Genomic DNA, 24,268 nt, shown 5'->3' with positions numbered 1-24,268 from the left:
AAAAACAGAACATGTTCTGTCTATTTACTGCTGACCTGCTGCTGACATGCAGACAGACAATAGGAAGCTTCTGAAAGAGCTCTGAGCAGAAGGTTACTGGCCCTCCCCTCAACATACGTATCTTCCCCATAAGATAAATTGAGACAACTGGAACAGAATGCATAAAGGTGCTGTGAACAGTTGTTTAAGCTCATTCACTGTAATTTGTACCAGATTAGCATCACTAGGCACACACACACTGGATCAGACAATGGCCACATTTTAGATGCAAGAATCACTCACAGTTATTCAGTCAAAGCTTGGTAATACACAGATTCTTAGCATTTTATCCAAAATGTTAATCATAGTCTGTAGCATCAGAACTGCCACCTAAAATAACTTGGCAAGCTGCAAGTCAATCATAAGCTTCTAAAGATGGTGGGAAGGGATTAAATAAATCTTTCAAAGGCTAATTTTTCCTCCTAAGGATTCTTCTGGGTCCACTAATTCCACTACAGTGACTGATTTCTAAGTAATTCCTTCATGTGGGAGTCAGTGTATGGGCATGCCAGATACAGTTTCTTTCAGACTTTAGGGAAAGCATGCTGCCAATAATGGTAACTTTCCACCATTTAAATACTTTCATCACAAGCCAAGTATGTTTCACAGACCCTTGCTTTATTAGAAATCTAATTTCTTACCTAACACAACTCAAATAATTTTTGGAGTATCTATAAGGGTCCTAAAAGAGTATCCAAGATCTATCTCTGTTACCTCTAGTTCTTTTCATTCTGTGTATTCAGACAATAGTTTGTCAGTCAAGATGGGTCCCACACTCCACTGAATTTTCTTGCCAGTTTTTGAGGTAGAATAGAGTAGAGGTAGAATTGAGGATAGCCTGCCCTCAGTGACTTGACTGCCCCTTAAAATTTTGTTGTCTTTCAGGTTTTTGATTTCTGCTGTTCAGTCCCACATCTTAGCTGGGACGGGACTCATAATGTTCTTCTGTCCTTGGTAAGGGTCCAAATATCTCATGTCATCCTCCACAAAAGTCACACTAGTCATGTGCCCTGCCCACCTTTTTTCAGCTTATATTTGCACTTCACTTTCTTCTTGCACCAAGACTCAGTCTACTTGGCTGAGATGGTCTCTAGTGTGTCAAGTTAAGTACTGCTAATCTGCTTTGTCAAACTATTTAGAGTGAATATTTTCTCCTGTTTGGTAATGAAAAACCTCTAATCACTGCTGCTTAGTATGGTCATTTTGAATAAATGACTAATGAATTGAAACAGACATGACTTTAAAAGAAAAAAACAAACTCTCATTTCTGGGAGTAAATAAGATGGCAACAGAAATATCTCAGATATCAAAATGCAACTCAGGGAATCCTCATAACTACTGTTGATAATTCCAAGTATTGTTTCCCTGCTACTAGGGTATTTTGAATTGTTACTTTCAACTTGGTCTTAAAGATACCACATCTAGAAAGGAGCTCCATTATGACACTCTGCCTGTTGCACTTTGGCAGCAATGGGACATCTCACATGTTTCCCGATCCCAGTGTCACCCTGTCAGGACAGAGCACCCTGTGACAAGACATCTCCAGTGTCTTCACCTGCAGTCTGTGAGCAGAACTCCCTGAGATCTCTCATGACATATGTCATTTGCTGCGTGGCTTCTGTAGATGATGATTCTTTTCCTGCCTGAAGCAACTCTTTTTCACACCTTCCAGTCTGCTCTCTCTGATCTCAGGATTTGAACTGCATACTTCCCTCTACAGTAAGTGTGAAGTCTTTAAAGTTGGTAACCTTTTTTTTTGATTGTCTTACTAATCAAAGCATTATTTTTGACAGCATTAAACCTTTTTTGAAACCAAATGCATTCAAAAACCTCAGGGGGCAGGCAGTCCTCTTGTATGAATTATGAGCAGCAATGATATTTTAAAAACCCAGAACTGTAGCTTAATCTTGTTCTGTAGCCAGGATCTTTAAAATAAGGTGATTATCTTACATGCAGTCCCCTTTTCCATATGCCTTTTATCTGGGTTCCAAATAAAGACTATTTCATGAAACTGTATTTCCAGTTTTACATACACATACAGGTTTACAAAACCATGTCTATGACATTTGCAACTAGATACTCATATATTTTTTTTCCCCTATTCACCTTAGGAAGGTGAAATTCAACTTCCAAAATCCCAACATGAGCTATAAAATGAGTACTATTCAGTGAAAGATTAACAGCCATGTTTGATGATTTAGGGTGCATATGTACTCTTAGGGACATAGAAAATCACTGGCATTTATTATATACCTTATAAAAGGTCGTGTCACAGCCAGAATTGTCCTGATAAACCACGATGGATGAACAATTATAAATGATTTCAAATTCTTCCGTAATCTAAGTAAAAAAAAAAAAAAATTCTCAGAAAAACAGAAAAAAACCACAAAAGATAAAGAAAGATCTCATACAGTAAACCCTGGCATACAGGTGAGTTACAGAAATGGACAGTGTTTAAAATAACAGCTGCGGATCAGACAGGAATATATTACTTACCGCCGATCAATCATCTGATAACATTTTTTCATCCAACCCAATCCAGGCATTCTTCTTCTTGGTGTTGCTCCATTCAAGTAGACAATCATATAGTCTTCAGCTACCATCAGCTCTAAGGTACTGATTACATATCTGATAAAAGTACAGATGCCAGTGAGCATATACTGCACATTATCTGCTTAAGCCCGAACTAAATCAGGCTACTAGGAATAAATGAAGGCAGACTAAACACTTCATGACAACACAGGCTTTTCTTTTCCTTTAAACAAAAGCAAACATTTAGCATTGATCACCATGGTACCTGTGGATACATAACTAGAAAACCACAGTCTTACCTATGTCTTCAAAAGTATGTGGTTTCCTTACAAAAACAAGAGTTTCACAGTGAGTTTTCAAATATCACTGGTGAATTTGCTTTTCCTTAGAAGTATTGAAATCAGGAGACTTTGCAAGGGAGAACATGGCAGCATCACGTGAAGTCCTACCAGCTTCTGTACTTAACTCTTGAGAAACTTCTGCTCACTATTCTAATCATCAGGTTTGTTCAATGCAAAAATAAAAGGTGTCAGAAGATACTTGTTTGTAATTCTAGTGATCCTCACACTACTGCTACCGAGTCTGTGACTGCAAAACACAAAAAAACTCAAGTCTAAGAAAACTTGTCCATCAACCTGACTTCTGATGGGACAGAGCACTCCAGGACATGACTTCATTTTGTGAGCAAAACACTCCCAACACTCATTATCAGACAGTGCTCTTGGGGCAAAATTCATCCTACCTAGATGAGCACACTACTCATTCAAGTAAGAGGATAGTTTTAAAGTCTTGTTTGGGACTACCTATGCAGATGGTTTATTCAGCAGTCCCCATCTCATTTGGGATCTGATCATCACAGGAATGTTCAAACTGTTCTCTCTACTATCTAGCTTCAAGGCATGCCTATGTAAAAACTAGAATAAAAACCGCAAGTCACACCTTAAAAACCTGAATGCCTGAGTGCACCCACTACAAAAGGCACCTCTATCCCAAAGCATAATGGCCCCTTTCAGAGTTGTATGGGAATGCCTCACAATCTAATCTGACCCTTAAATTCCTTAGGATGTAATGTCTTTAAAAGAACTGTAGGAAATCTAGTTCTCACCAGAGAGTGGTATTTTATCTGGGCATAAAGTAGGCAGCCATTAACTAGACTAGTTTCATGCATTTGGTAAATCCCATCTAAATCACTACTCCCTCAATGCATTTCACTGCTCTTTCTTACCTTGCAGTTGTGCATTCCCTGCATTTGCCTGACATTCGTGAAGGCTTATGTTTAACAGTGAAATAGGAAAGCAAGGCATTGCATGGGCATTCTGATGCATAAAAGTTAATTTAATAGCTACTTTAACAAAGATACTATTTGACAGGTTGTGAGATTAGCTCTTCCCACAGGGCACAACATCTAGTGCTTTAAAGGCACTTAAACACTGAAACATACAGAAGTGTGTAAGTACGTATTAAAACACTATTTTATTAAAAAGTCTTTCAGTTATGGAACAAGACAGTCTGAAGAAAGGTCTGTTTATTAACTCCAAAGGGAATTATGCCCATAATCAGTTATAGTAAGAAAAATCACGCATGTTTCTCACGAGAAGTAGGAGCCCTATTACGACAAAAAGGAATCTTTGCTAGTTTTTTAGTCAGATCTCACTAATCTCACATACTTTCATTCAACAATGTAATGTAGGTTGAATTAGCTCATTTGCCATTTTAAGGATGCTGAGCTCCCTTCCAAACCTTACCTATCTAGTAATTTATTATTCTTTGGTAATAATGGCAATTTCTTCATTATTTGAAAAGATGGACAGAAATTTTCTCATTGACCAAAACAACTGACTCACTCTGAAGGCAGTGTTGGTTTTGTTTTCAAAGTGTAGTTTTTCAAATTGAGATTATTTTTTAAAAAATTAATCTGTGGACTGGCTTTAATCTGACTTTTAGGCAGCCACAAATTAAACAGCAGATTTTTAAATGTGGCTCTGTATTATCTACAAAAACTGCTGTAGAAGCTGTTTCAAGCATTTTCACCCAAACCCAACTCTTCAAAGACAATTTTACAAAATTAGTCAGTATAACAAATAGGAAGAAGATACTAGGAAATGTGAAAGGAATTCAGATGGGAAAGCAACTGCAGCAAAACTCAGGAGCAATTGAAGACAGTTGTTAATCAGAAACTAGAGGTAGCTTCTATACTATCAGAAACACGCTGTATAAAAGAAGAAAAGAGATTCAGCAGTTTGCAGGTCTCTCCAGATCCCTGTGTAATTCAGCAGTAAAGAATTACCAAATATTTAAATATATCAGTTACTGTATATTTAGTAAACTGTTGCACTCCCTCTATTTCCATGCAATGAAGAGATCTAGAACTGAAAGAATGGGGTGAACTAGTTCCCTTTTCTTGTTGTTTTAGAGAGACCCAAACAGTCTATAAGCCTTAAAATAAGCTGCAGTTCACAGCCAGAAAAAGTGACCTATAAAATTGACTTCGGCAATATCCTTAAGCCATGTGGAAAAAGCTCTTAAGGTTTTCTCTGCAAAGTTCATTTACCACCAGCTCTATCTGAACAAGAGTCTTGGGTGAAGACAAAGAACAACTATTGAATGTCAGTCCTGGTAATAGTCAGCTTTATTCCATACTTACCAAGTTAAAACCACTGTAGTAATTCCTTCTTCTCTTCTAAATTACTGGGCATTGTGTGTATTAGTTATTCTGACCAGAAACTAAAACACTGAGTCTTATTTTCACCTATAGACACAATGTTAAAGACACTGGCTGCCAACAAGTGCATCTTCACAGACTAGAACATTAAGGAGACCCGGGTCTGTGCTCTCAGTGCCTTGTAAACTGCAAATGGCAAAAGCTGGCTCCTGCTGGCTCCTGCTGGCTTTAGAAATTACTTACTGGGTTTCAGCATAGAAAACACTGGAATGATTGATCTTTTAACAGCTGTAAGTGGAAGTAGCTAAAGGCACTTTAGCTGCCTTCAAAATTTTGGGCTGCCACCCCAATTGCTATTAGGAATAATTTTCCTGTGAAAAATTTGGGGTTGTGTGGCCAAATTTGTGTCCTGCCCAACTGGCCCCTGCCACTTCCAGCTGAATCAGAAGCAGCTGGAATCAGGAAGCATAGTTAGAGCTGCTTGTGTCAGCAACTGCGATTTATCCTGTTTTTAAAAAACAAGTGTTAAAAAGTGACCATGCGACTCCTAAACCCAAGATATCAGATATTAAAAATACATTCAGTGACACATCATGATAATATATAATAAACAACAAATAGTGAAAAACAGCCTAAGCCCCTGCTGACTGTTCTCAGCAAGACCTGGAAATCACTAGTGAAATAGTGCAAAGACTGCAGCCCCAACAAGTTGAAGATACTGCATTCCTTGACATTTACAGAGATACTAACAGTCAGATTTGGTCCTGATAAATATACCTTAATTTGGGAAGGTGAGTAGGTAAAGGATACCAAAATAATACTCCACTGAGCAGTTTATCTAAAACTGCTATTTTCCTTGTCATTCCCCTTCTAACAACCAAAATTACCTCTTAAGGAAAGACAGGTTACCTCTCTCTGCATAATTATGAGTACTAACTCAAAAGACTCTGTCACATTGCTCACATATCACTCACAGGAAAAGATTTTCCATGACATAGTTGTAATCAGTTCGACTGCTGTCTGGCAAGAAGCATGCCGTGAACACAATGATAGCATTCAGACCATCACCATAGTATCCTGTGGAAAAAAACGAAAACGCATTTTTATCTTTGTCAAAGGCTTTTAACGGGATAAAATTTAAAAAGAAATCTCAAAGTCCTGTAATAGAGCTACTATGTCTACTGCTGAAGCATACCAAAATGCTTCATACTGAAGGTTTGAAAATGTATGAACTATCATGAAGTGATAAGGAAGTTGGACAGTCAGTTAAACTGAATTCTCAAAAAACACACACAGCACAACCACTAGTAAACTTTTTATAGCAAAAAAGCCTTCTAAGGCCTCTACCTCTCATTCGTTGCAGCTCTGTGGCAATCATATACTGAATGCTCAACTCAGACTGAGGAATAAGGGGCTAAAGAAAATATCCTACATTTGTTGTCCTGCGTCATTTGAATTATGTTTCATAAACTCTTGCAGTCCAATCTCAGTTGGCCTGTGCAGCTCCAATAGCTTTAGAACATTAAAATTATGACTACACTCCACTATCCCTTAAAAGCTCCCAGGGATCTTTGTTGCAAGTTTAGTATAAATTACTTTTTAACCTTGGATACTCTAGTTGTCCAATACTGGCATTCTCTGGGCTCCATCACTGCCTAATGATAGCTGTAAATCTTCAAAGCTGTAGCACTACCATTCCAGGGCCCAGCACAGTTGCTTATAATCCAAAAGAAAATGTTTCTTTTTCATGATGGATTAATGTTGTTTAATCTTCTCCACAATCCTTTGCAGCTGCTATGGATTTTCTGTATTTATCATTAAAAATAAATAAAAAATACTCCTGTGTTTCAGTTGAAAGTTTTGCTTAAAGGATACATGCAATCTGGAGGTAATTTATAAAGATGCTGTAGGAATTGTAGGTAAATAGCACTAGTGATGCAGAGAGACAGAAGACAGATATACTCAGAGAACACTCAAAAACCTTTCAAGTCTAGAAAAAACTGACAATGAGGGAGAGACGATAATATTTGTGAAAGAAACTTCAATTCCCCTCAGGAACATGCTCCTGACAAAAATTAAAGGATAATACTACTACTTAAACAACCTTTCCACAAGGAGATTTTAAGACTTTTACAGTGCTTTCTGGATACTAGAGAGCAATATCCAAGCCTAACTAAAGTGCTCATGGTATGCCAGTCCTGTTTTCAGTACAAATTATTATTCAGCTAGATTATTTGGAACTGTGCTGGTTCTGGCTGGAAGAGAATTTTCTTCACAGTGGTGTGTATGGGGCTGTGGCTTTGATTTGCATTGAAATCAGATGGTTGATAATATAGAGATGTTTGTGTTATTGCTGCGCAGTGCTCACAAAGGACCAAGGCCTTTTCTGCTTTTCATACTGCCCCCCACCACTCAGAGAGCAGGCAGAGGGTGCACAAGAACTTGGAAGGCGAAGGGGACACTGCCAAGACAGCCGACCCCAATTGACCACACAGATATTCCAGACCATATGGCATCATGCTCAGGAGGTGAAGAAGGAGGAAACAGGAGGGGACATTTGCAGTGACGGCCTTGATCTTCCCAAGTCACTGTTATGTGTCATAAGGCCCTGGTCTCCTGGAGATGGCTGAGTACAAGCCTGTCCTTGGGAAGTGGTGAATGAATTTCTTGTTTTGCTTTGCTTGTGTGCACAGGTTTTGCTTTACGTATTAAACTGTCCTTATCTCAATCCAAGAGTTTACTCAGTCTTACTCTTCTGATTCACCATGTGGGAGTGAGTGGCTGTGTGGGGCTTAGTTGCCAGCTGGGTTTAAACAACGGGAAAAAGCAGTATTTCTCTCCTCCTCAGGTTTACAAATACAGAAATAGGGAGGACATTTCCTTCCTTCCATAAATTTAATAAAACTTTAGAAGACTTTATATCATGCTGCCATAAAGCAACCTGTCCAGCTGCATAGGAATTTGGCAGGAAGAGCACATTACGGCAGGTGTGCCCACTAAATTACACAGCACAGTTTGCAGTTCATGGAAAGCATAACGATTATGTGCAGATGCTAACTAACAACAAACAGAAGAAAAATCCACAGATAAATCTAAGCCATTTTTTCCTCACACACTTCTTGAAGAGAAGGAATCTTCACCTTAGGGAAAAGTGCATTTTAATTCATCACTAAAAGCCAGTAAAATCCATTCGCCCCAAATCTCAGTTAGCCTAAGCAAAGAGAAAGATCTCTAAGAAATTTCTTCATCAGCATATGTTGAAGACAATCTCACACCTACACTGCCAAATCTACTCTCCTCTTTCCTATTTTGTGGCTACCACCTAGATTCTGCACTTGCTGTTATCTGTCATTTGGCAGGGAGGAATGTTCAGTAGACCTCTGAATCATCAAGAGATGCTTGACTTGACTTCCAGTGACTAATTTTAGTCAGAACCTATTATTATTTTTGAGATTAAAGTAAATCTGGCCCTCTAAACACTCCACTAAACTATTGCCGAAGGGAATTTCATATGGAATAGGCCTTGCTGCCGTAATGTAGAAACTGTTCAAGCTGTCCAAAGTTTTCCACGATAGATGCAACAAAATTATTTTGTTCCTTTGTCTTCAATCTGCCACTTCATAAACACAGAATTTAATCCAGTCGTTAACTTACTTTGATTTTCTAGATATCAGGAAACATTTCCAGTTTAGGCACTGGCAGGCTGAAACTTATTCTTACATCTCACACTGTTTGTTTTACAATGACTAATGCTATTGACAAGCATCGTTTCAAAAGTAAAGAAAACTTAATGCTCTTTATCTTACATTTGAGTTATCTAAAAAATGTCAGACATGTAAAATTTGAATTCAAATTATTTCTTACTGAGAGTTGAGCTGAATTACCTAGTCTCCCATTAAACATTAATTTTTCACAAAAGCTGATATAAACATATACATCAACATCTAGTAGGAAATACACAAGTTTTTACAGCAAATGCATATTGAATAGTTTACAGCATACAAAAATATATAAATAAACAACATTAGCAAGGCCCCAAAATTATTTTGTGTTTGTTTCCTAAATTAAGCCATCTGTGTATGTTTGCTAAACTGTGTCTGAGGTGTCATCACATTCATAAATCTTTGATGGTAGTGCTGTAGTGGAAAAATGCTTGAAGGCTTAAACATCTTTATTAATTCTGTTTAAACCTTCTGTATGCTGGCCACCATGAATACCTGTAGGCTAGCATTTAGCTGCTTTAAATGTAAAAATTAACCATAATTTATTTATGTAATTTTACCAGCTAGAGGCTCAATGCTGAAAATATTTTAACTTCAATATTTTAATATCTTTAACTGATGCTGCAAATCAACATCACTGTGACAAAAGCATCCTGATATAAACTCACGGATCTTCCCTCTGGGATGCTAAATTGCCTGCCTCAGTTTTTGCAGGAATAAAACAACTCAACCTAACACCTTGCTTAACAGAGAGCAAAGAGTGCTCCCCAAAAATATAGCATCCAAAGATAATTCAAACCTGAGACACCAAGGAAAAGGCACTTAGAAAGCCTTGTTTCATTTTCTTCCTTCAACATCTGTAGTAATATTTATCCATATGAATTAATATATACAGAAGTGTAGTAGTAACACCGAAACTATAAATTCTCTAAGGAAGTTAGGAAGCAAATGAGAAAATATAGCAAGCACATGGGGTCATTTTCCTGCTTTAAACGTTTTCTTTGGTATGTTATTTAATAATCATTAATAAATTATGTAAAAAGTCCCATAAACCAGTTCCTAGTAAAATGCTGCTGACAACTATAAATGGCAGAAAAATAACATAAGGCAAGTAGCCAGATGAATGGAAGCCCCAGGGAAAACTATCTTCTTTCTTTTGCCACTCTACTTGTTTAGATCTGTGCAACCACATACATCATTCAGCAAATCACAGAGCATTATACTTCGCAAAAGGTTTTGTCAAAACCCACCAAACATAGTTTTCAGAATCTTATTTTGCTGTAGGTCAAAAGCCTTTTTCCTTGTTCAAAACAGTTTTAGCCTGCAGACTGTTGTCAGGACCAGACTGTTCCTGACACATATACGTCCACTATACTGCTTCCAAAATAGCTTTGAATTTAAAATTCGTATTAGTCATCGCCATATTGAACTGAAAGCCCCGTTGATTTCAGCCAAGGCTGAAAAATAAATTCTCTCTCCCCTTGTCCACATGATAATGGAACAAAAATAAAAATAAATCATGATCAATAAGGCATAAATTTTTTACATCAATTTAAAAAAATGCTTAAACCTTCTCCTACCTCCATGTGAAATGACCTTTTTGTATGGTTCAATGACTCTCATATCAATTCTCTGTTCCTGTTCTCCAATAACCACCGTTCTCCATAACCTGTTGTCCTCTCGCTCCTCTTCAGCAGTGTACTCCGGAATTGATTCAGACTCCTCCTGGGAAGCATCCTTAGCAGCAGTCTGCTCTTCTGAAAAGTAAAACTGTATATATTAGCTCTTCCTGTTAAAGATCTAAATATTTTTGCTTTTACATATATTTGAGATGGATGACTGAAATTAACTGGATTTTTACAGTACTAGTATAAGTAAGAGCAGAATGTGATCATCTGACAGTCAGTAAATAAGAAGTTTCCATTTTCTTAAGACATTTCCTCATTGTGAACATAAAAAGAACAGCAGCAATTATCACTATGCAGAATACCACCACGGGATTTTTGCATCCAGTTGGTAAAATTGAGCAGCTGCTCACTAGAGTTACTGCATGGTAGGCCTTCTGAAATCTGTGTTGAAGGTATGAGAACTATGCTAAAACCCCCCAAAATAAATGTGAACATAGCAATACTTCCTGCCTAGAAAGGAACTACCAGAAAGCTATAGCTTCTCAACTTTTTTGCAGTTTGTCTTCCATCTCTTTACATCCACTATCAGCAAATATGAAGAACACTCATCTTCATCTGATTCAGTAATGCTGACACCTCATACAAACACAGTAGTTATACCCCCCCCGCCCCCGGTAACTCCCCCTAGGACTGTCTGAGGTTAAATACCAGCTCTCTCCTCCTGTGAAGTACAGAGCAGCCAGGCACCCTGACCTGTTCTATGAGCACACTAGACAGAACGTGGACATGGAGTCTGCAAACAAAATGACCACAAAAAATTAACTGTATGGCTGACAAGTAACCATAAAGTCTCTCTGCCGAATACTCTCAGTTTCAAAAAAACCTGTGAAGTCATTAATAAAATCTACATTTTCATTGCACATTGATGAGATTGCTCTTAACAATAAATTTAAATGCATTCCAATTTTTCAAATTTAACAGCTGTTTACAGAGAAAGTGAGATGAATAGTCATGTCCACAGCTGGAATTATTTAACATCCCCCTCTAGTTATTCTTAAAACGTAGTGGGTTTTCCATGGGAAAAAAAATTCCCTCTCTTGTACTATTCTTGCTGAAGCACCTTTGCTTTGTGCTTCTGTGTGCATATTATTAATTTACCTTCAGAGTAAAGATCCTGTAAATTTTACGCATGACACATATTTGAAGTAAACTGCTCTTTTTAAAGCATTATTCTGGCTCTGCAGCCGTAAGAGCAGAATTTGAATTGCAAGTCAGTAAGTGAGGTAACAGTAAAAAGATACAGTAAGATACATAATGACATACACGTGTATGTAAAAAGCTGCAGGCATCCTATCTGAAAATACTAAAGAGATCTATGAGAATTAAGAATAAACTAAAAGAAGCAATTTCAACTGGAAAGAAGTAAAAAACACAATGTTTCATAGGTGCCCACAAAACCTTCTGTGTACTGGGTTATCTACAGATGTGCCTCTTTGGTAAATGCTGCTTCTTGAACTATTCACAAATCAAAGTAAATCATCCTTAAAACATACTAGTTTATCATAAGAATTAAATAAATTATCTATTAAATCAGGAATATGATATTATACTGTATATATACCACAGATATCTACATAGAAGCTACAGGCACATATACATACATGTACTAACTAATAATTTGTTAAACTGACTCCTCCATTAAATCCTATCAATAATTTCACCAAATCTGTTAGAAACAGCAACTTTCTCTAAGCACACAAAAAAAGCTTCTAAAAATTATAGGTTGAGCACATATTCATTGCTACACTAGGACCAACGAAGTCTGAATTTCTTACTGCTGCCTGTCTTGTATTTTCTGTCCCTAATACAAAGTACCATTAGGGAATTATACTGCCAGAAGGTGCCCCTCTCTGAGTAGATTCTCTTATGTGCAACAAAAGCTGAGTCTACAAACAATTCTCTGCTTTACCTACTTCCTGCCTGATGGGACCTTTAAAGAAAAGAGGAATATTTCACTTCTTACCTCACTGTCTAACCAGCCAATGAGTTAAAAAGATATTCGAATAAAGTTGTATTAATGGTGGAAAAAGGGATGGAAAAGCAAGAAATACATACATGTGCACATATAATGTGACCAAGTAAGCCTTTTTTCCTTAGGAACTCCAAATAAACTGCATTTGAGGAGATCTAAGAATGGAAAAAAGGACAGTCTGACAAAAGCTGGGTTTTTTTCAAGTATAGTATTTCAAATTGGTTTTACAGTTGCTGCTCAGCAGATTGTATACTGAGGAAATGAAGAATATATTCATGCCTTTCTCAGGGCATAATGCTCGTGATGTCTAACAATAGCATTCAGCTTTGAAATACCACATATTCCATGACACTGGGAATAAGCTTAAAAAAATGCATAACCCCACTACCTCCAAACCTAGGTATCTTAATGCAATTTTGTATGTTGTCGGTTTTGCAAAGGTGCTGTTGGTAGCAATATGAAAATTACATGCGTACAGTCAAGCTATGCAAACTCTGATAGGCCGTTGCAGGGCAGCCCATTCCTGTAAGGATATAGGGTCCCCACAGGACACTATCATGCAGGTACTTTTAGAATTGACAGATGGGATTATAAGCACAGCCTAGGAAGAGTGTCTGATCAGTTGATTCCTCATAAAGTGGAAAGAACATGACTGAAGCAGAAAAGCATAGCTGGCAGAACAAAGCTTAATGAAAAGAGGCTGGGCTAGGCACCTGGCAGACCAATGCTGAAATTGTATTTGGGGTTTGGTAAAACTTACAATATTGAAATTGGATGCATGACCTATTTTTTAATAGAAATGGTACTAGATTGCCTCTTGCTGATGAAGTAGCTCTCCCTTATTGCCTAGAGTGCTGATTTTGCAGAGAAAGATGCACCAGTGTGCAATTTAGAAAGGAAATAAGTACCTTCAGAAAAAACAATAAACAGTCTTACTTTATAAAATAGTGCTGATTTGAGAGCAGGCCTTCTCTGATACTCATATATGGTTTTCAGAAATGCAATTTTTATGTCATCTAAAGCAATAATCATAAAAAGCTCATTTCAGAAACTAGCATGGCTTCTGAAAGAGAATGTTGGAATGTATGGTATTAGTGACAAACAACCCCCATCCTGTGAAACTGATGATCAACCAATCTCTAAACAAGCCAGGTGCTAGTTTAAGACAAGTACTTTAGTATTTCTGCTCTCATCTATTTTCATGCATATTGTAGTTGTGATGATTCTTCATCACCATTCTTTTGAGCAAATGGTTTTCAGTATTTCTTGTAATATGGAGACATTTGTCAGTGATGAGGTGGACCCCTGAACCATGGTAACAGTTTTGCTTTTCTCAGCTGCCTTTTGTAGTTCAAAGGGACCATCCACAGTCTGATCACGAAAAAAATCACTGTTCTCTCTGGTCTCAGCAGCTATATTTTCTCAGTATTTACTTTCCTGGGTTTGGCAGCAGTTAGAAACACTGAACTGTGGGAGATTGCTGGTAACATCGAATGCTTAACAGCTAACAGTAGAGTACAGGAGTACAAAGATAACAAAGGTTATTTAACATGCAAACAAGACATTCTGAACTAGTTCTTATGACTATAATCTTAGCTATCAGATTAACATTACATATAGCCAACTTCTTTTATTGCTGGCTTATTTTGATAATATGTTGAATTTTTTTTTGTCTTTTCTACTCTTTTCATGGCTCATCTCAGTGGAAGACATTTTTATTATTAAGTATCTAAAAACTTAACTATGAAACTGCATAAATGTCACCAAAACCAGAGGGACCTTGAGCTCTTCACTTAGGAGTCTGGGGAAATTGGTCCAACTTTAAGAACTGAACAAATCACCACATTTAGAAAGCAGCAGAAAACCAGTGGGAGGAAATGCCTGCCATCAATGAAACTGCTACCAAAATCGCTGGAGTTGAATTTAATTACTTGAGGACTTAAAGGCAAAATCTGTTCTACTGCAGACAGAGACTTTTTCTCTCACATGGTAGTCACAACAGTCTAAGCATGTGATCCCATGTGTGTGCATGTTAGTTTCAACCTTTGCTATAAAATCTTCTAACCATCAAGCAACTCATCACCACACTCTGCATCTACCCATAAGGAAATCAGCCTCTTAATGAGAAGTAACATTAGAGACCCTCATGCATGATTGAGTACACAGTAATGCCTCTTTGGCAATACCACTTAAAATGATGCAACTGTTCTTGTATGCTCCAGCAACCTCACCAGCATTAGGGAAAGTAAATGCATGGGAAAATTCAGTTTAAACTGATCTGTGGATACAAAAATGCTGCTAGAAAGGGTTTTCTTGCTATTTTCTAAGTCTGTGAGAGATTTTTCTCTCACAAAAGATAGTAGCAGAGTTCTGTAAACAATGAAACACCTGCACCAAAGTCTTGTTTATAGTACAGTAGAAAAATATTTTGACAATGGCTGTTTTAGGATTTTAGCCAATCACCCCAAGGGGTGGCTGATCCTTGTCCAATTAGACTATGAAGAAAAAAGTCTATAAAAGAGTTTGTAAAATAATTAAATAAATCAATCTCACTGCACGATTCCTGCCTGCTGGATCTTCTCCTCCTCCCTATAGCTGCGGGACACGGTGATATACCCTAGGGCATTTTTAATACTGATCCATTTTTGAAGTTTCTTTCTGCTCTCGGTTGTAGAATGTTCACACTTATTTTCCTCTCCAATAGCTTATGATCTGTTCGTATTTACATCAGTGATTACAGTTCTTATATGTTTTACTTTTTATAAGGTACTAGCAAGGAATAGGAAACACCATATTTTGTACATCATGGAACTAAGTAAACTGAGTAAAACCTTTACATCATATGTCTATGAGAGAAAATCATTAATATGTGAAGGAAAAGTGAGGTATCCATTGCACACTTCAGGGTGCATCTATGCTGTATAGCTACCCCTGCTGAGAAAGGACATTTAAATTAGTGGAACGAGGAATTCTGTTGTTCCACCACCTGAGCTGGCTTATCATGCCATGCACACACCTTCCATATCTCAGCTTTCCAATCATGGGAATAAAAAGCAGACCTTTTCTTCCTAACAAAAGACCTCTCAGCACATTGTGTCTACCTCATTTATAGATGTTTGGTGCAGCCAATATATTTTGCACAAAGTTATATTCCTAAATATGACCAATGTAACTGCCACCTAGAGCCGGCCAGAGCTGCAAGAAGCTGCAGTTAGCTATAGCATTCTCTACAGCAACAGGCAGCTGCTTTCTGCTTCTTGAACAATTGTTTTTGGACAAGTCCTATGGCAATGGACAAAGACAGGACTTTGAACCTGATTCTCCCTAGGTAGCTGCTCTTACTTTATTAATTCAGCTGTACTATTTCTTTCTGCACTCTGAATAAATAGAAGGGTAATACTTTACACAGGAGGAATATTAAAGGTTAAAAAATAGCAGACAGTAAAAATACCTGGATGCCTAGCATTAACTCTCAAACGCTTTAACCATACTGATAACCTGAAAGACATGAAACTGAGCATGTGAGTCGTAAAAAAAGAAACAGAGATGAACTCTACATTTACAGTCTAGAATATTACCTTGTCCAGTGTATTCAAAAGAGTCTGCTTCATCAGGAGTGTCAAGGTCATCTACATTAATGTCTATTTCATCGGGTGTATCCAAATTATCATCAGAAAGTACAGACCCTTCACTCTGGTCCAATGAGAGATTGATGTTTGGAGCAGTGAGCTTTATCCTTCTGGGTTGGGAACCATTAAGATCAAGAGAATTGGGAGGTTCTGAATAAAAGGAAAAAAAAAAAAGAAGAGAAAAAGAACTTTATCTATTCTACATACAATTAATCTTCCAGGTACTCAAAAACTACCTTTCAACACACTGGGACAGATCAATTCTAGTAACAGCATGACATTTAAGACCATCTAACACAAAACACAAAGATTAACAATAATGTTTAATGAAATTAAACAAGAATCTACAGGAGCGGCAAATGTAGCGCAGAGCTCTTAAATTATGCTAAAACCAGATTCACTCTTTCGCCATCATCAGACAAAAAACAGGTTTTGAACATGCTCTGACCCATGATGTTTAAGAATTTAAAGGGCAAATACAAATCATTTGAATTATGAATCAAGACGTTGCCAAGTCCTGAGAAAATTTGTATGAGTCAAAAGCCATTGTAAATATTTATTTTCTTATGCAGTCAGTGTTGATTTGCAAATACTTATGTCTTTAGCTTTAGCTATATAATATCTTTCTCAATACAATAACAAATAAAGAAGTCTCTGAGTCTCTTAATCAGTCTTAAATAGAAGTAGTACTCAACAAGACGAAAGATACATCTTTGCTCCTTGCCTCTGCCTTGTATGGTACATTTCAAGTTGTTTTGTCTAACTTAGTTCACTTAGACAGTAGTCAATCAGAAAATAAATAATACAGACTATTAAACCTTTAGAAGGACTAAACAAGTGGTAACAATGCCCAAGAGAAAATGTCACACTATAATTATTATTTCTCAAGTGAAGGAGAAAGCTGACTAAATAAAGCAAACTTAATGCTTTTTTCTTTTTAACACTGAACTGATTCTTTATCAGCACAGAAACATCATTCTCACTGCATAATTATATGCCACAGGAATAAGATATAATTAAGAAAACGAGCAAGAGCTTCTCTCACCAGGTCTCATCTCTGTTGAACTGGGGCTTAGTACACCCTCAGCTAAGGGGATGTCCATTCCCACATCCTCTTGTACCAACCTGAGAGATAAAACACAAAGTGAGATCTTAAAGAGATGTGCAGCTCATTATCTTATACAGAACTGAAACTGCCTCCAGCATAGCCAGTTCAGAAATCTGATTACAAAACTGATGTGAGAAACGAACCCTGCTGTTGTAATTGCACTGCGCTGCTCTTACCCCTAACTTATGGACGCTTTTGTAGAGCTCTTGGAGACTAAAGGACACACATACCCACTTTTATTTGTACCAAGACACAGCACTGAATAGTAAGAGGTTGGCAAACAGCAGTGTTTCTCATTTTATACAAATGAAGTTGGTCTTCAGTTATCCAGCAAGCTGGACACATCACTGCAAGGAGATTCAGCTACTCTTTGTAACACAGTATATTCATGACTGTATATATGGTTACTGTGTAGCAAAAAATGAGTAGGCTTTCCCTTTTTTGGCATCATTTGTATCTTAGAGCAATTCTGACCCAAACCAGTAATACTGATGCAGGTAATGTGTCCCACTGAAAAAGTTCAGAAAGTACAAAAGTGATAACCAAAACTACATCACAGATTTTCAAAGACTAAATTGTTAAAAATATCCTAGATTCCATTTTTAGGAAGATACTAAGAAATAACATTTAACATACATACATATATACATACACACATACACGCATAAGACAAAGAAAAGGCACTAAGTGGTGAAAATAGCAACAAAGGTAGTTAAACATTTAAAGTAAGTTGACTTGAACTGTTTTCATGTCTACTTGTTATTTAAATATTTTACAAAATACTTGCCGGAAGGATGGTTCAACTGCAAATAGGAAACATCATTTTACATTTTCAGGACACTTGACAGCTTACAAACTATCTGCATGGAAAATGTGTGACTTCAGGAGAGCTTCATTTACTTTATCAACATAATTGTAGCTTTTTATTTTGCATTACTGTTCCAAAATATCTGTTTTCATTTTTTTGTCCCCACAAAAGCTGAAGAATAGACCATTCTTACACTTTGACCAACAGAACAGTGATGAGATCAAAGCTGATACTTTTCCCTGAAACAGCATCAACTAGCTATGTTTTGAATGATTTAAATGATTCAGATCCAAATAGGTGTGGCTTATTGCTCTTGCAGTTTCTTCCTGCCCTCACGTTCCCAATGAGGAGGACTACCCTCACTATTTGACTGTGTCCAGACAGGACCCATTGGTCAATCACTGTATCAAAGTAAGAGTATAGTTTCTGTGATTTCTCATTAATTTCATATAAATTATATATAAATGTGCATATGTAGGGCTGCCAAAGGCTTCACTGTGCCTTAAGCTGAAAAAGATCTTTACCTCAAGCCCCAAGAGATTGAATTCCCAATACAGACAGGCAAACTAGTGAACTCCCACTTTTCCATGAGACCACAGAGAACACAGACAATTTAAAGCTATGGTCAAACATGTTTGTGCTGCTCAACTTACAACCAAGCCTTGTCTCTCAATAAAAACTGATTTTACTAATTTTGATTTTATCCCCACTTACTGTATAGTACGTCTTTCATAAATACAGAGATGAACAGCTTCATGATTTTTAGAAAACATATCAGTTCTTGAATATGTTTAATTAGTGTCAAAGAAGGCTTGAAACACTTTTTCTCTTAGGATACCCAACAGAATAGTGAAGAAATTTGATCAAAGTATCCTGCTCATGAATATAATGAAGGCACAAATTGCCTGTAAGGTACCATTTCCTTTTCCCCCCATTATTGTACAGATAATGTACAATTATCTCTATTCAGAAGTACTGAATACTGCCACAATTTACAAAGAAAATGTAAATAAATCATTAGAGTATTTGGCTTTTTTCTTTTTTTTTTTTTTTTTTTGTGTTTATACAAACCATAGTAAAATACGTGTAATGAAGTCTAATTCATTCATCTGAACTAACTAAAGAGAAATCTGAATTCTAAAGAAGTTCTGTAAGTAACACCTGGCCAAGGCAAATAACCATAGTGGAAAGGATTTGGGGAGAGGATGAACTTTTCTAGCCCATTTTAAATTCCTATTAGGAGTTTATGTGGGGCTTTATTAACCTTTCAAAAAATAAAACTATGAAGAGTTCTTTGATTAAAGCAGCTCAGGACTAGTCAGATGATGACTTATGGTTACTCAAGGGTTTATATTTTGGCTGGAAAAAATAGGGTTTTGGTACCGTCATACAAACCATTAATTTGGAACATTTCTTAGAGCTTTATCTGACCAAATGGCAATTCCTTACTGCACAACCTTTGGAAACTACTGGTGGAAATTATCCAAAAGGAAATATTCAAAGTTGTATGAAGAGTAAGATATGGCAGGATAGTGACATTTCCGGCCTTCTGTATTAAAAAGAGACGCTATTCTCTGCATGAAACAACAAAGAAGTTTAAGAATGAAGATCATCTTTTCCTCTGTATGAAAAGACAGTTACTGAGTTTTATATACTCTGTGTCTACAGAAACAGTGACAATTATAACCTGAAAAAAGCGACTTCCCACAAGTAATTCATTCACAAATTAAAAGTTGTGTAACATTTTTGCAATGACTGGGACAGAATTACCCTAAATCATGACATTTCTAGGGTTACCTCAAGACTGTTTTTCTCCCTGTGGCATCTTCTTTTTTCTTTTTTTTTTTTCAACACATGTGTACTTGAGCTGGTATTGCTGTTTTCTCTGGAGTCTCTTACACTTTCACAACAAAAATTTGAAGTATTTTTTTCTGCTTTCACTGGGACCACTGCAGCTAAGTTAAACCAGAATTTTATGTCATAGTTGTGAAGAACAGTACATTTCTAAGTATTAAAAGATACATGTGTTTCATATGCTTGTTTGAATTTATTATGAAATTCAGCTACAAGCAGTATATGCAAAAAATATCCCTCACTTATGGATTACAGGTAAACAGCATCAGAATTTGTCTGAGAATTTCTAATTTTGTTTTGTTGACACAGTGTTTTTAATGTCAAAAATCTTTATTGCTCATATTGGGTAATTTAATTGGAAAGTAAGAGTCTCTGGTCCTAAAAGCTGTGGGTCAGAGCAGGCATTTAAGAAGTCCAGTTACCAAAAACATTGCCGACACAAGGTTCTCCATTGTATCTTCAATCACATAAAATGCTACTGCCTTTCAGAAGATTTTTAGCGGAGATTAGGTTTCCTTTTTCTTTTTTTTTTAAATTGTGTCAGGTTCTTATGTACTGTCAAAAACAGTCAACAGGCTTTTTGGATAAGAGAGAGTCTGACTTGGGAGCTAGTCTTATTTTTCCAAATCCGTCGGGCTTTACCCCAAGACATTAAAGATTCCTTGCCAGACATACATACCTTAAGTTCAGTGGAAGTTCTTAATTTTTATAAGCCATAGTTAATATTTTTCAGTCATAAATTATTTGGCAATATTTAAAATCATATTTAAAACCATACTTAAATGTCTGTGACATTATGCCCCAACATACGGCTTCAGAACTTGCTATCAGTAAGAGAATAAGGAGGATATGGATGAAGATTGTTTTCTGCAGACACATCTTCATATTATCTGGTGGATTTTGAGAGCATGTTATGCTGAGCAGCTCAGCACTTTGCAGAGTAATTTCTGGCTGTGCAGAAGCTCTCAACAGACCTCAGCAGGAACCCTAGTAATGGAAGCCAGACTCCAGAAACTTTAAAACAGGCAACTATCTCCTCTTCCCTTCCCACAGACTACTTCACATACTTTCAAAATTCTGGTTTATAAAATTCCTTGCCTTCCATAAGGGTGCAACTGATAACATGGATGATGTGGACAAAAATATTAGTATTAGAGAAAGAAGAATATTTTTTTTAATCCCCTTTTAATGAATGCTCCTATTGAAGAAATAAATTAAGTTACATTAGAAAGCTCCATTCTAACCAGGTATGATTTACTGGATTGATAAAAAAAAGGATCTTTGAACAGAGGTCAAAGTCAATTAAGGTTTTTTGTGTCATAAATGACTTCTTTTATGTTGTACACAGACCAGTCATTTAAAGATCAGCTGCACCAGGAATCAAGTTACTGATTATTTGCTCTGATATTCAGGTCTATGGTCTTGTTCAGAAGCAGCTGAAATCCCCTCATTTCTCAAAGGTGGATCAGAGATAGATACCAAATTCATATGAAAGCAGGAGAGGCTGGAGGCTGAAATACTTTCCTTGCTCTTTTTTTGGTTCAGACATTCTTACAGGTCAATAAATTAATAAGCTTTAAATAATTCCTAATGCCCTCTCAAATCAGTATTTCTCAGAATAAAAGTTATCCTTCCTGACTTTTCTAGGTACAGCAGCATTCTGCTATTTTGGAAAGAGCAGCTTTGAATATTCACAGCAATATGTCATAATCCCTATGGGCTGTGCTGCCTCACCCTTGTGTCATCTGTGATCTATCACCAGTTTCCCAAGTTGCTCTGCAGCTATTACATATCAAGAAGTTAATTTCTTTAGTCTAAAACAAGATATGCTTCCAATGCACTGCTCTGAAAGAATGCCTACAACATGCAAAAGAGATCAACATTAATCCAGTTGTGACTGCCACCACAATTTATTCACCAGCTAGACTTTAAAATGTATACGTTTCCCCATTTTCTGCACTCATTATTGCAGAAGTTTAATCTGAAGTGGTGCCAGGCCCTTCTCCTTGATAAGTAAATCATGTTTCCTCCATGCAGTTCCCTCTACATATAGAAATACTTTTATTCTTAAGTTTTCACAAGATGTCAAAGGATTTTTTGTAAAGTTTCAAAGTATGGTGAGTCAAAGAAATGACATGGATGAAATCACCTCTGTGGGTATTAATACATGCTTGGTTTGGATACTAAATGTGATAAGCGGAGACGAAGTACAATGGAGAGGTTATTCAGAAACTAGACATTCAGGCTTCTTTCATACTCCCTAATTCCACACATTATGCAGGTATACCCTGGTTCTGGATGAAGTAAGAGTGGGCTGATAGCCCACTTTTTCTCACTAGTTTGCAGTGAAAAATTGAGCTGCTTTGAGGAAGAATGCACAAAGTGAAATCTTAGGTACAAAAACAAGTAAGGGAACTTAAACTCATCAAGCTAGTTTTGCAGCACACAGGCAGCACGAAGTTCTTCTCCTTTGAACCCCTCCCATTCCCACCCTGTGACACCACCCTTATGCAAGTACTGAGCCCAGGAAAATAGAAAGGAGAGCTTGAGGGATTGGATATGAGAGGACAGTTGTTTTTCTTGGAAGGTATGAAAAAGTCCTTGGCATTTATCCAGTAATGCCTGTCTACGGACTCTCAGCACAGCTCTGTCTGAAAGTGCCCTTAGCTTTAAGGAGGGTTAAGTGTTTTGCCAGAGTATGCAGTTATCTTGTGTAAAACCCAGCTCTGGCCTGCCTGATGGGTCTCACAGCATTTTGATCACCCCACCTGGAAGATGTCTAACCTCTTCCAGACAAAACAAGAATTCCTTCCTACTCAGAAGCAATTAAAAGCCTTAGAAGAACCTAAAGCAATTGTTCAAACCCTCCACAAACTGCAATTTGCATCAAGGATATATTTACACAAAATGTTTTCTTAATTGCTCCATTCTTGCTACAATTATAGAAATGCATATAAATTAAGAGCCAAAATATGTTACCAAATATATGACTTAAAAGGGCTGTTTTGCTACCCATCTGTGTAGCTACTTGCCATGGTTTAAGCTGAGCTGGCAACTAAGCACCTCACAGGCACTCACTCACTTTCCCCCACCCCAGTGGGATGGGGTGGAGAATACAAAGTTAGACCTGGGGGTTCAGTGATACACAATACATTTGCTCAACACCCACCAAGTCACGCCAAACTCCACCTGAGACACGATTGGTTCCCCCCTTGCTGGGTAACTCCCCAGTTTATACACTAGGCATGATGTTCTATGGCCAGCTCGGGTCAGCTGTTCCAGCTGTGCTCCCTCCTCGCTTCCAGTGCACCTGCTTGCTGGCAGGGCATGAGACACCGAAACTGTCCTTGACTTAGGGTAAGCACTACTCAGCAGTACCTAAAACATCAGTGTGTTATCAACATTATTCTCATACTGAATCCAAAACACAGCACTGTACCAGCTGTACCAGCTGAGAAAAAATGAACTCTGCCAGTCGAAACCAGGACACTACTCCAACATTCACCTCACCTCATACAAAAGAACAGCAAAACCCATTCTGTTACCACAAATAAACGCTTGACATATTTCATTTTTAGAAAAGAAACTGTTTTCCTGTTTTGTATTTATATCCAAATAGCACATCTTTTGCTTTCTTTCATAGGGCTCCACACTTGTGGCTTGTAATTTCTGTGCCATTTTTGTTCAGAGAAGATACAGGAGGTTTATAGACCATCTCTACAACAGCATTTTTTAAAAGAACAGCAGATGTCTACTTTCTGCTTTCACTACCTGGAGTGCTCAGAAAAGACAGTCAGCCTGTCCATCATCTTCCAGTTGTAGATGTAACTCCATAAACTGTTATAATTGAGATGTGTTATTTCTGAGACCTTTAAATGCTAATGGACTAATAACAAATCCTAATATAATCTGCATGTGTTTGAGTTTTGATGCTTATTGTCCATGTAATATAGATAGCAATGTTCTGCAAAGTCAGAGAAATGTTGGACATACTTCAGTATCATTTGTGTCTATGGCCAAAAGGAGATGCTTTAGGAAACAGTGTTAACATACGAATTTCAGAAATAACACATGACAAAATAATGGGCTTTAGTGTGAAGAAACTGATGAAAATACACAGGAAGAAACAGAGAAATGAGAGAATATTAGTCCCCAAAAGCCCAAATGGATTGTGCACTAAGAGATGAAGAAACCCACGAGGAGCAAATGTACCCACTAAACCCAAAATTACTTCCTGTATCTAGTCCCATGCTA

The 24,268-nt window shown here is 37.2% G+C and overlaps 1 protein-coding gene across 13 annotated transcripts in view; it reads right to left on the bottom strand.

The window, feature by feature from the left end:
- PRUNE2 (prune homolog 2 with BCH domain) overlaps positions 1-24,268 on the bottom strand; it is a 137,498-nt gene that overhangs the window by 10,589 nt on the left and 102,641 nt on the right. For all 13 annotated transcript variants that reach the window (XR_004237387.1, XM_032095531.1, XM_032095527.1 and 10 more), the window contains 6 exons: positions 17,290-17,369; positions 16,194-16,394; positions 10,536-10,712; positions 6,208-6,310; positions 2,536-2,667; positions 2,293-2,379 (listed from right to left, as the gene is read on the bottom strand). Coding sequence is in view for 12 of the 13 variants with exons in the window: in XM_032095531.1 (XP_031951422.1) it covers positions 2,293-2,379; positions 2,536-2,667; positions 6,208-6,310; positions 10,536-10,712; positions 16,194-16,394; positions 17,290-17,369 (780 nt within the window). In the remaining variant the exon portion in view is untranslated. The remainder of the gene's footprint in view (positions 1-2,292; positions 2,380-2,535; positions 2,668-6,207; positions 6,311-10,535; positions 10,713-16,193; positions 16,395-17,289; positions 17,370-24,268) is intronic.

This window comes from Corvus moneduloides, chromosome Z, assembly GCF_009650955.1.
Source record: "Corvus moneduloides isolate bCorMon1 chromosome Z, bCorMon1.pri, whole genome shotgun sequence".
Classification (NCBI taxonomy): Eukaryota; Metazoa; Chordata; class Aves; order Passeriformes; family Corvidae; genus Corvus; species Corvus moneduloides.
Note: the sequence above shows the minus strand (reverse complement) of the source record. Positions and strands in the feature narration are given on the sequence as shown.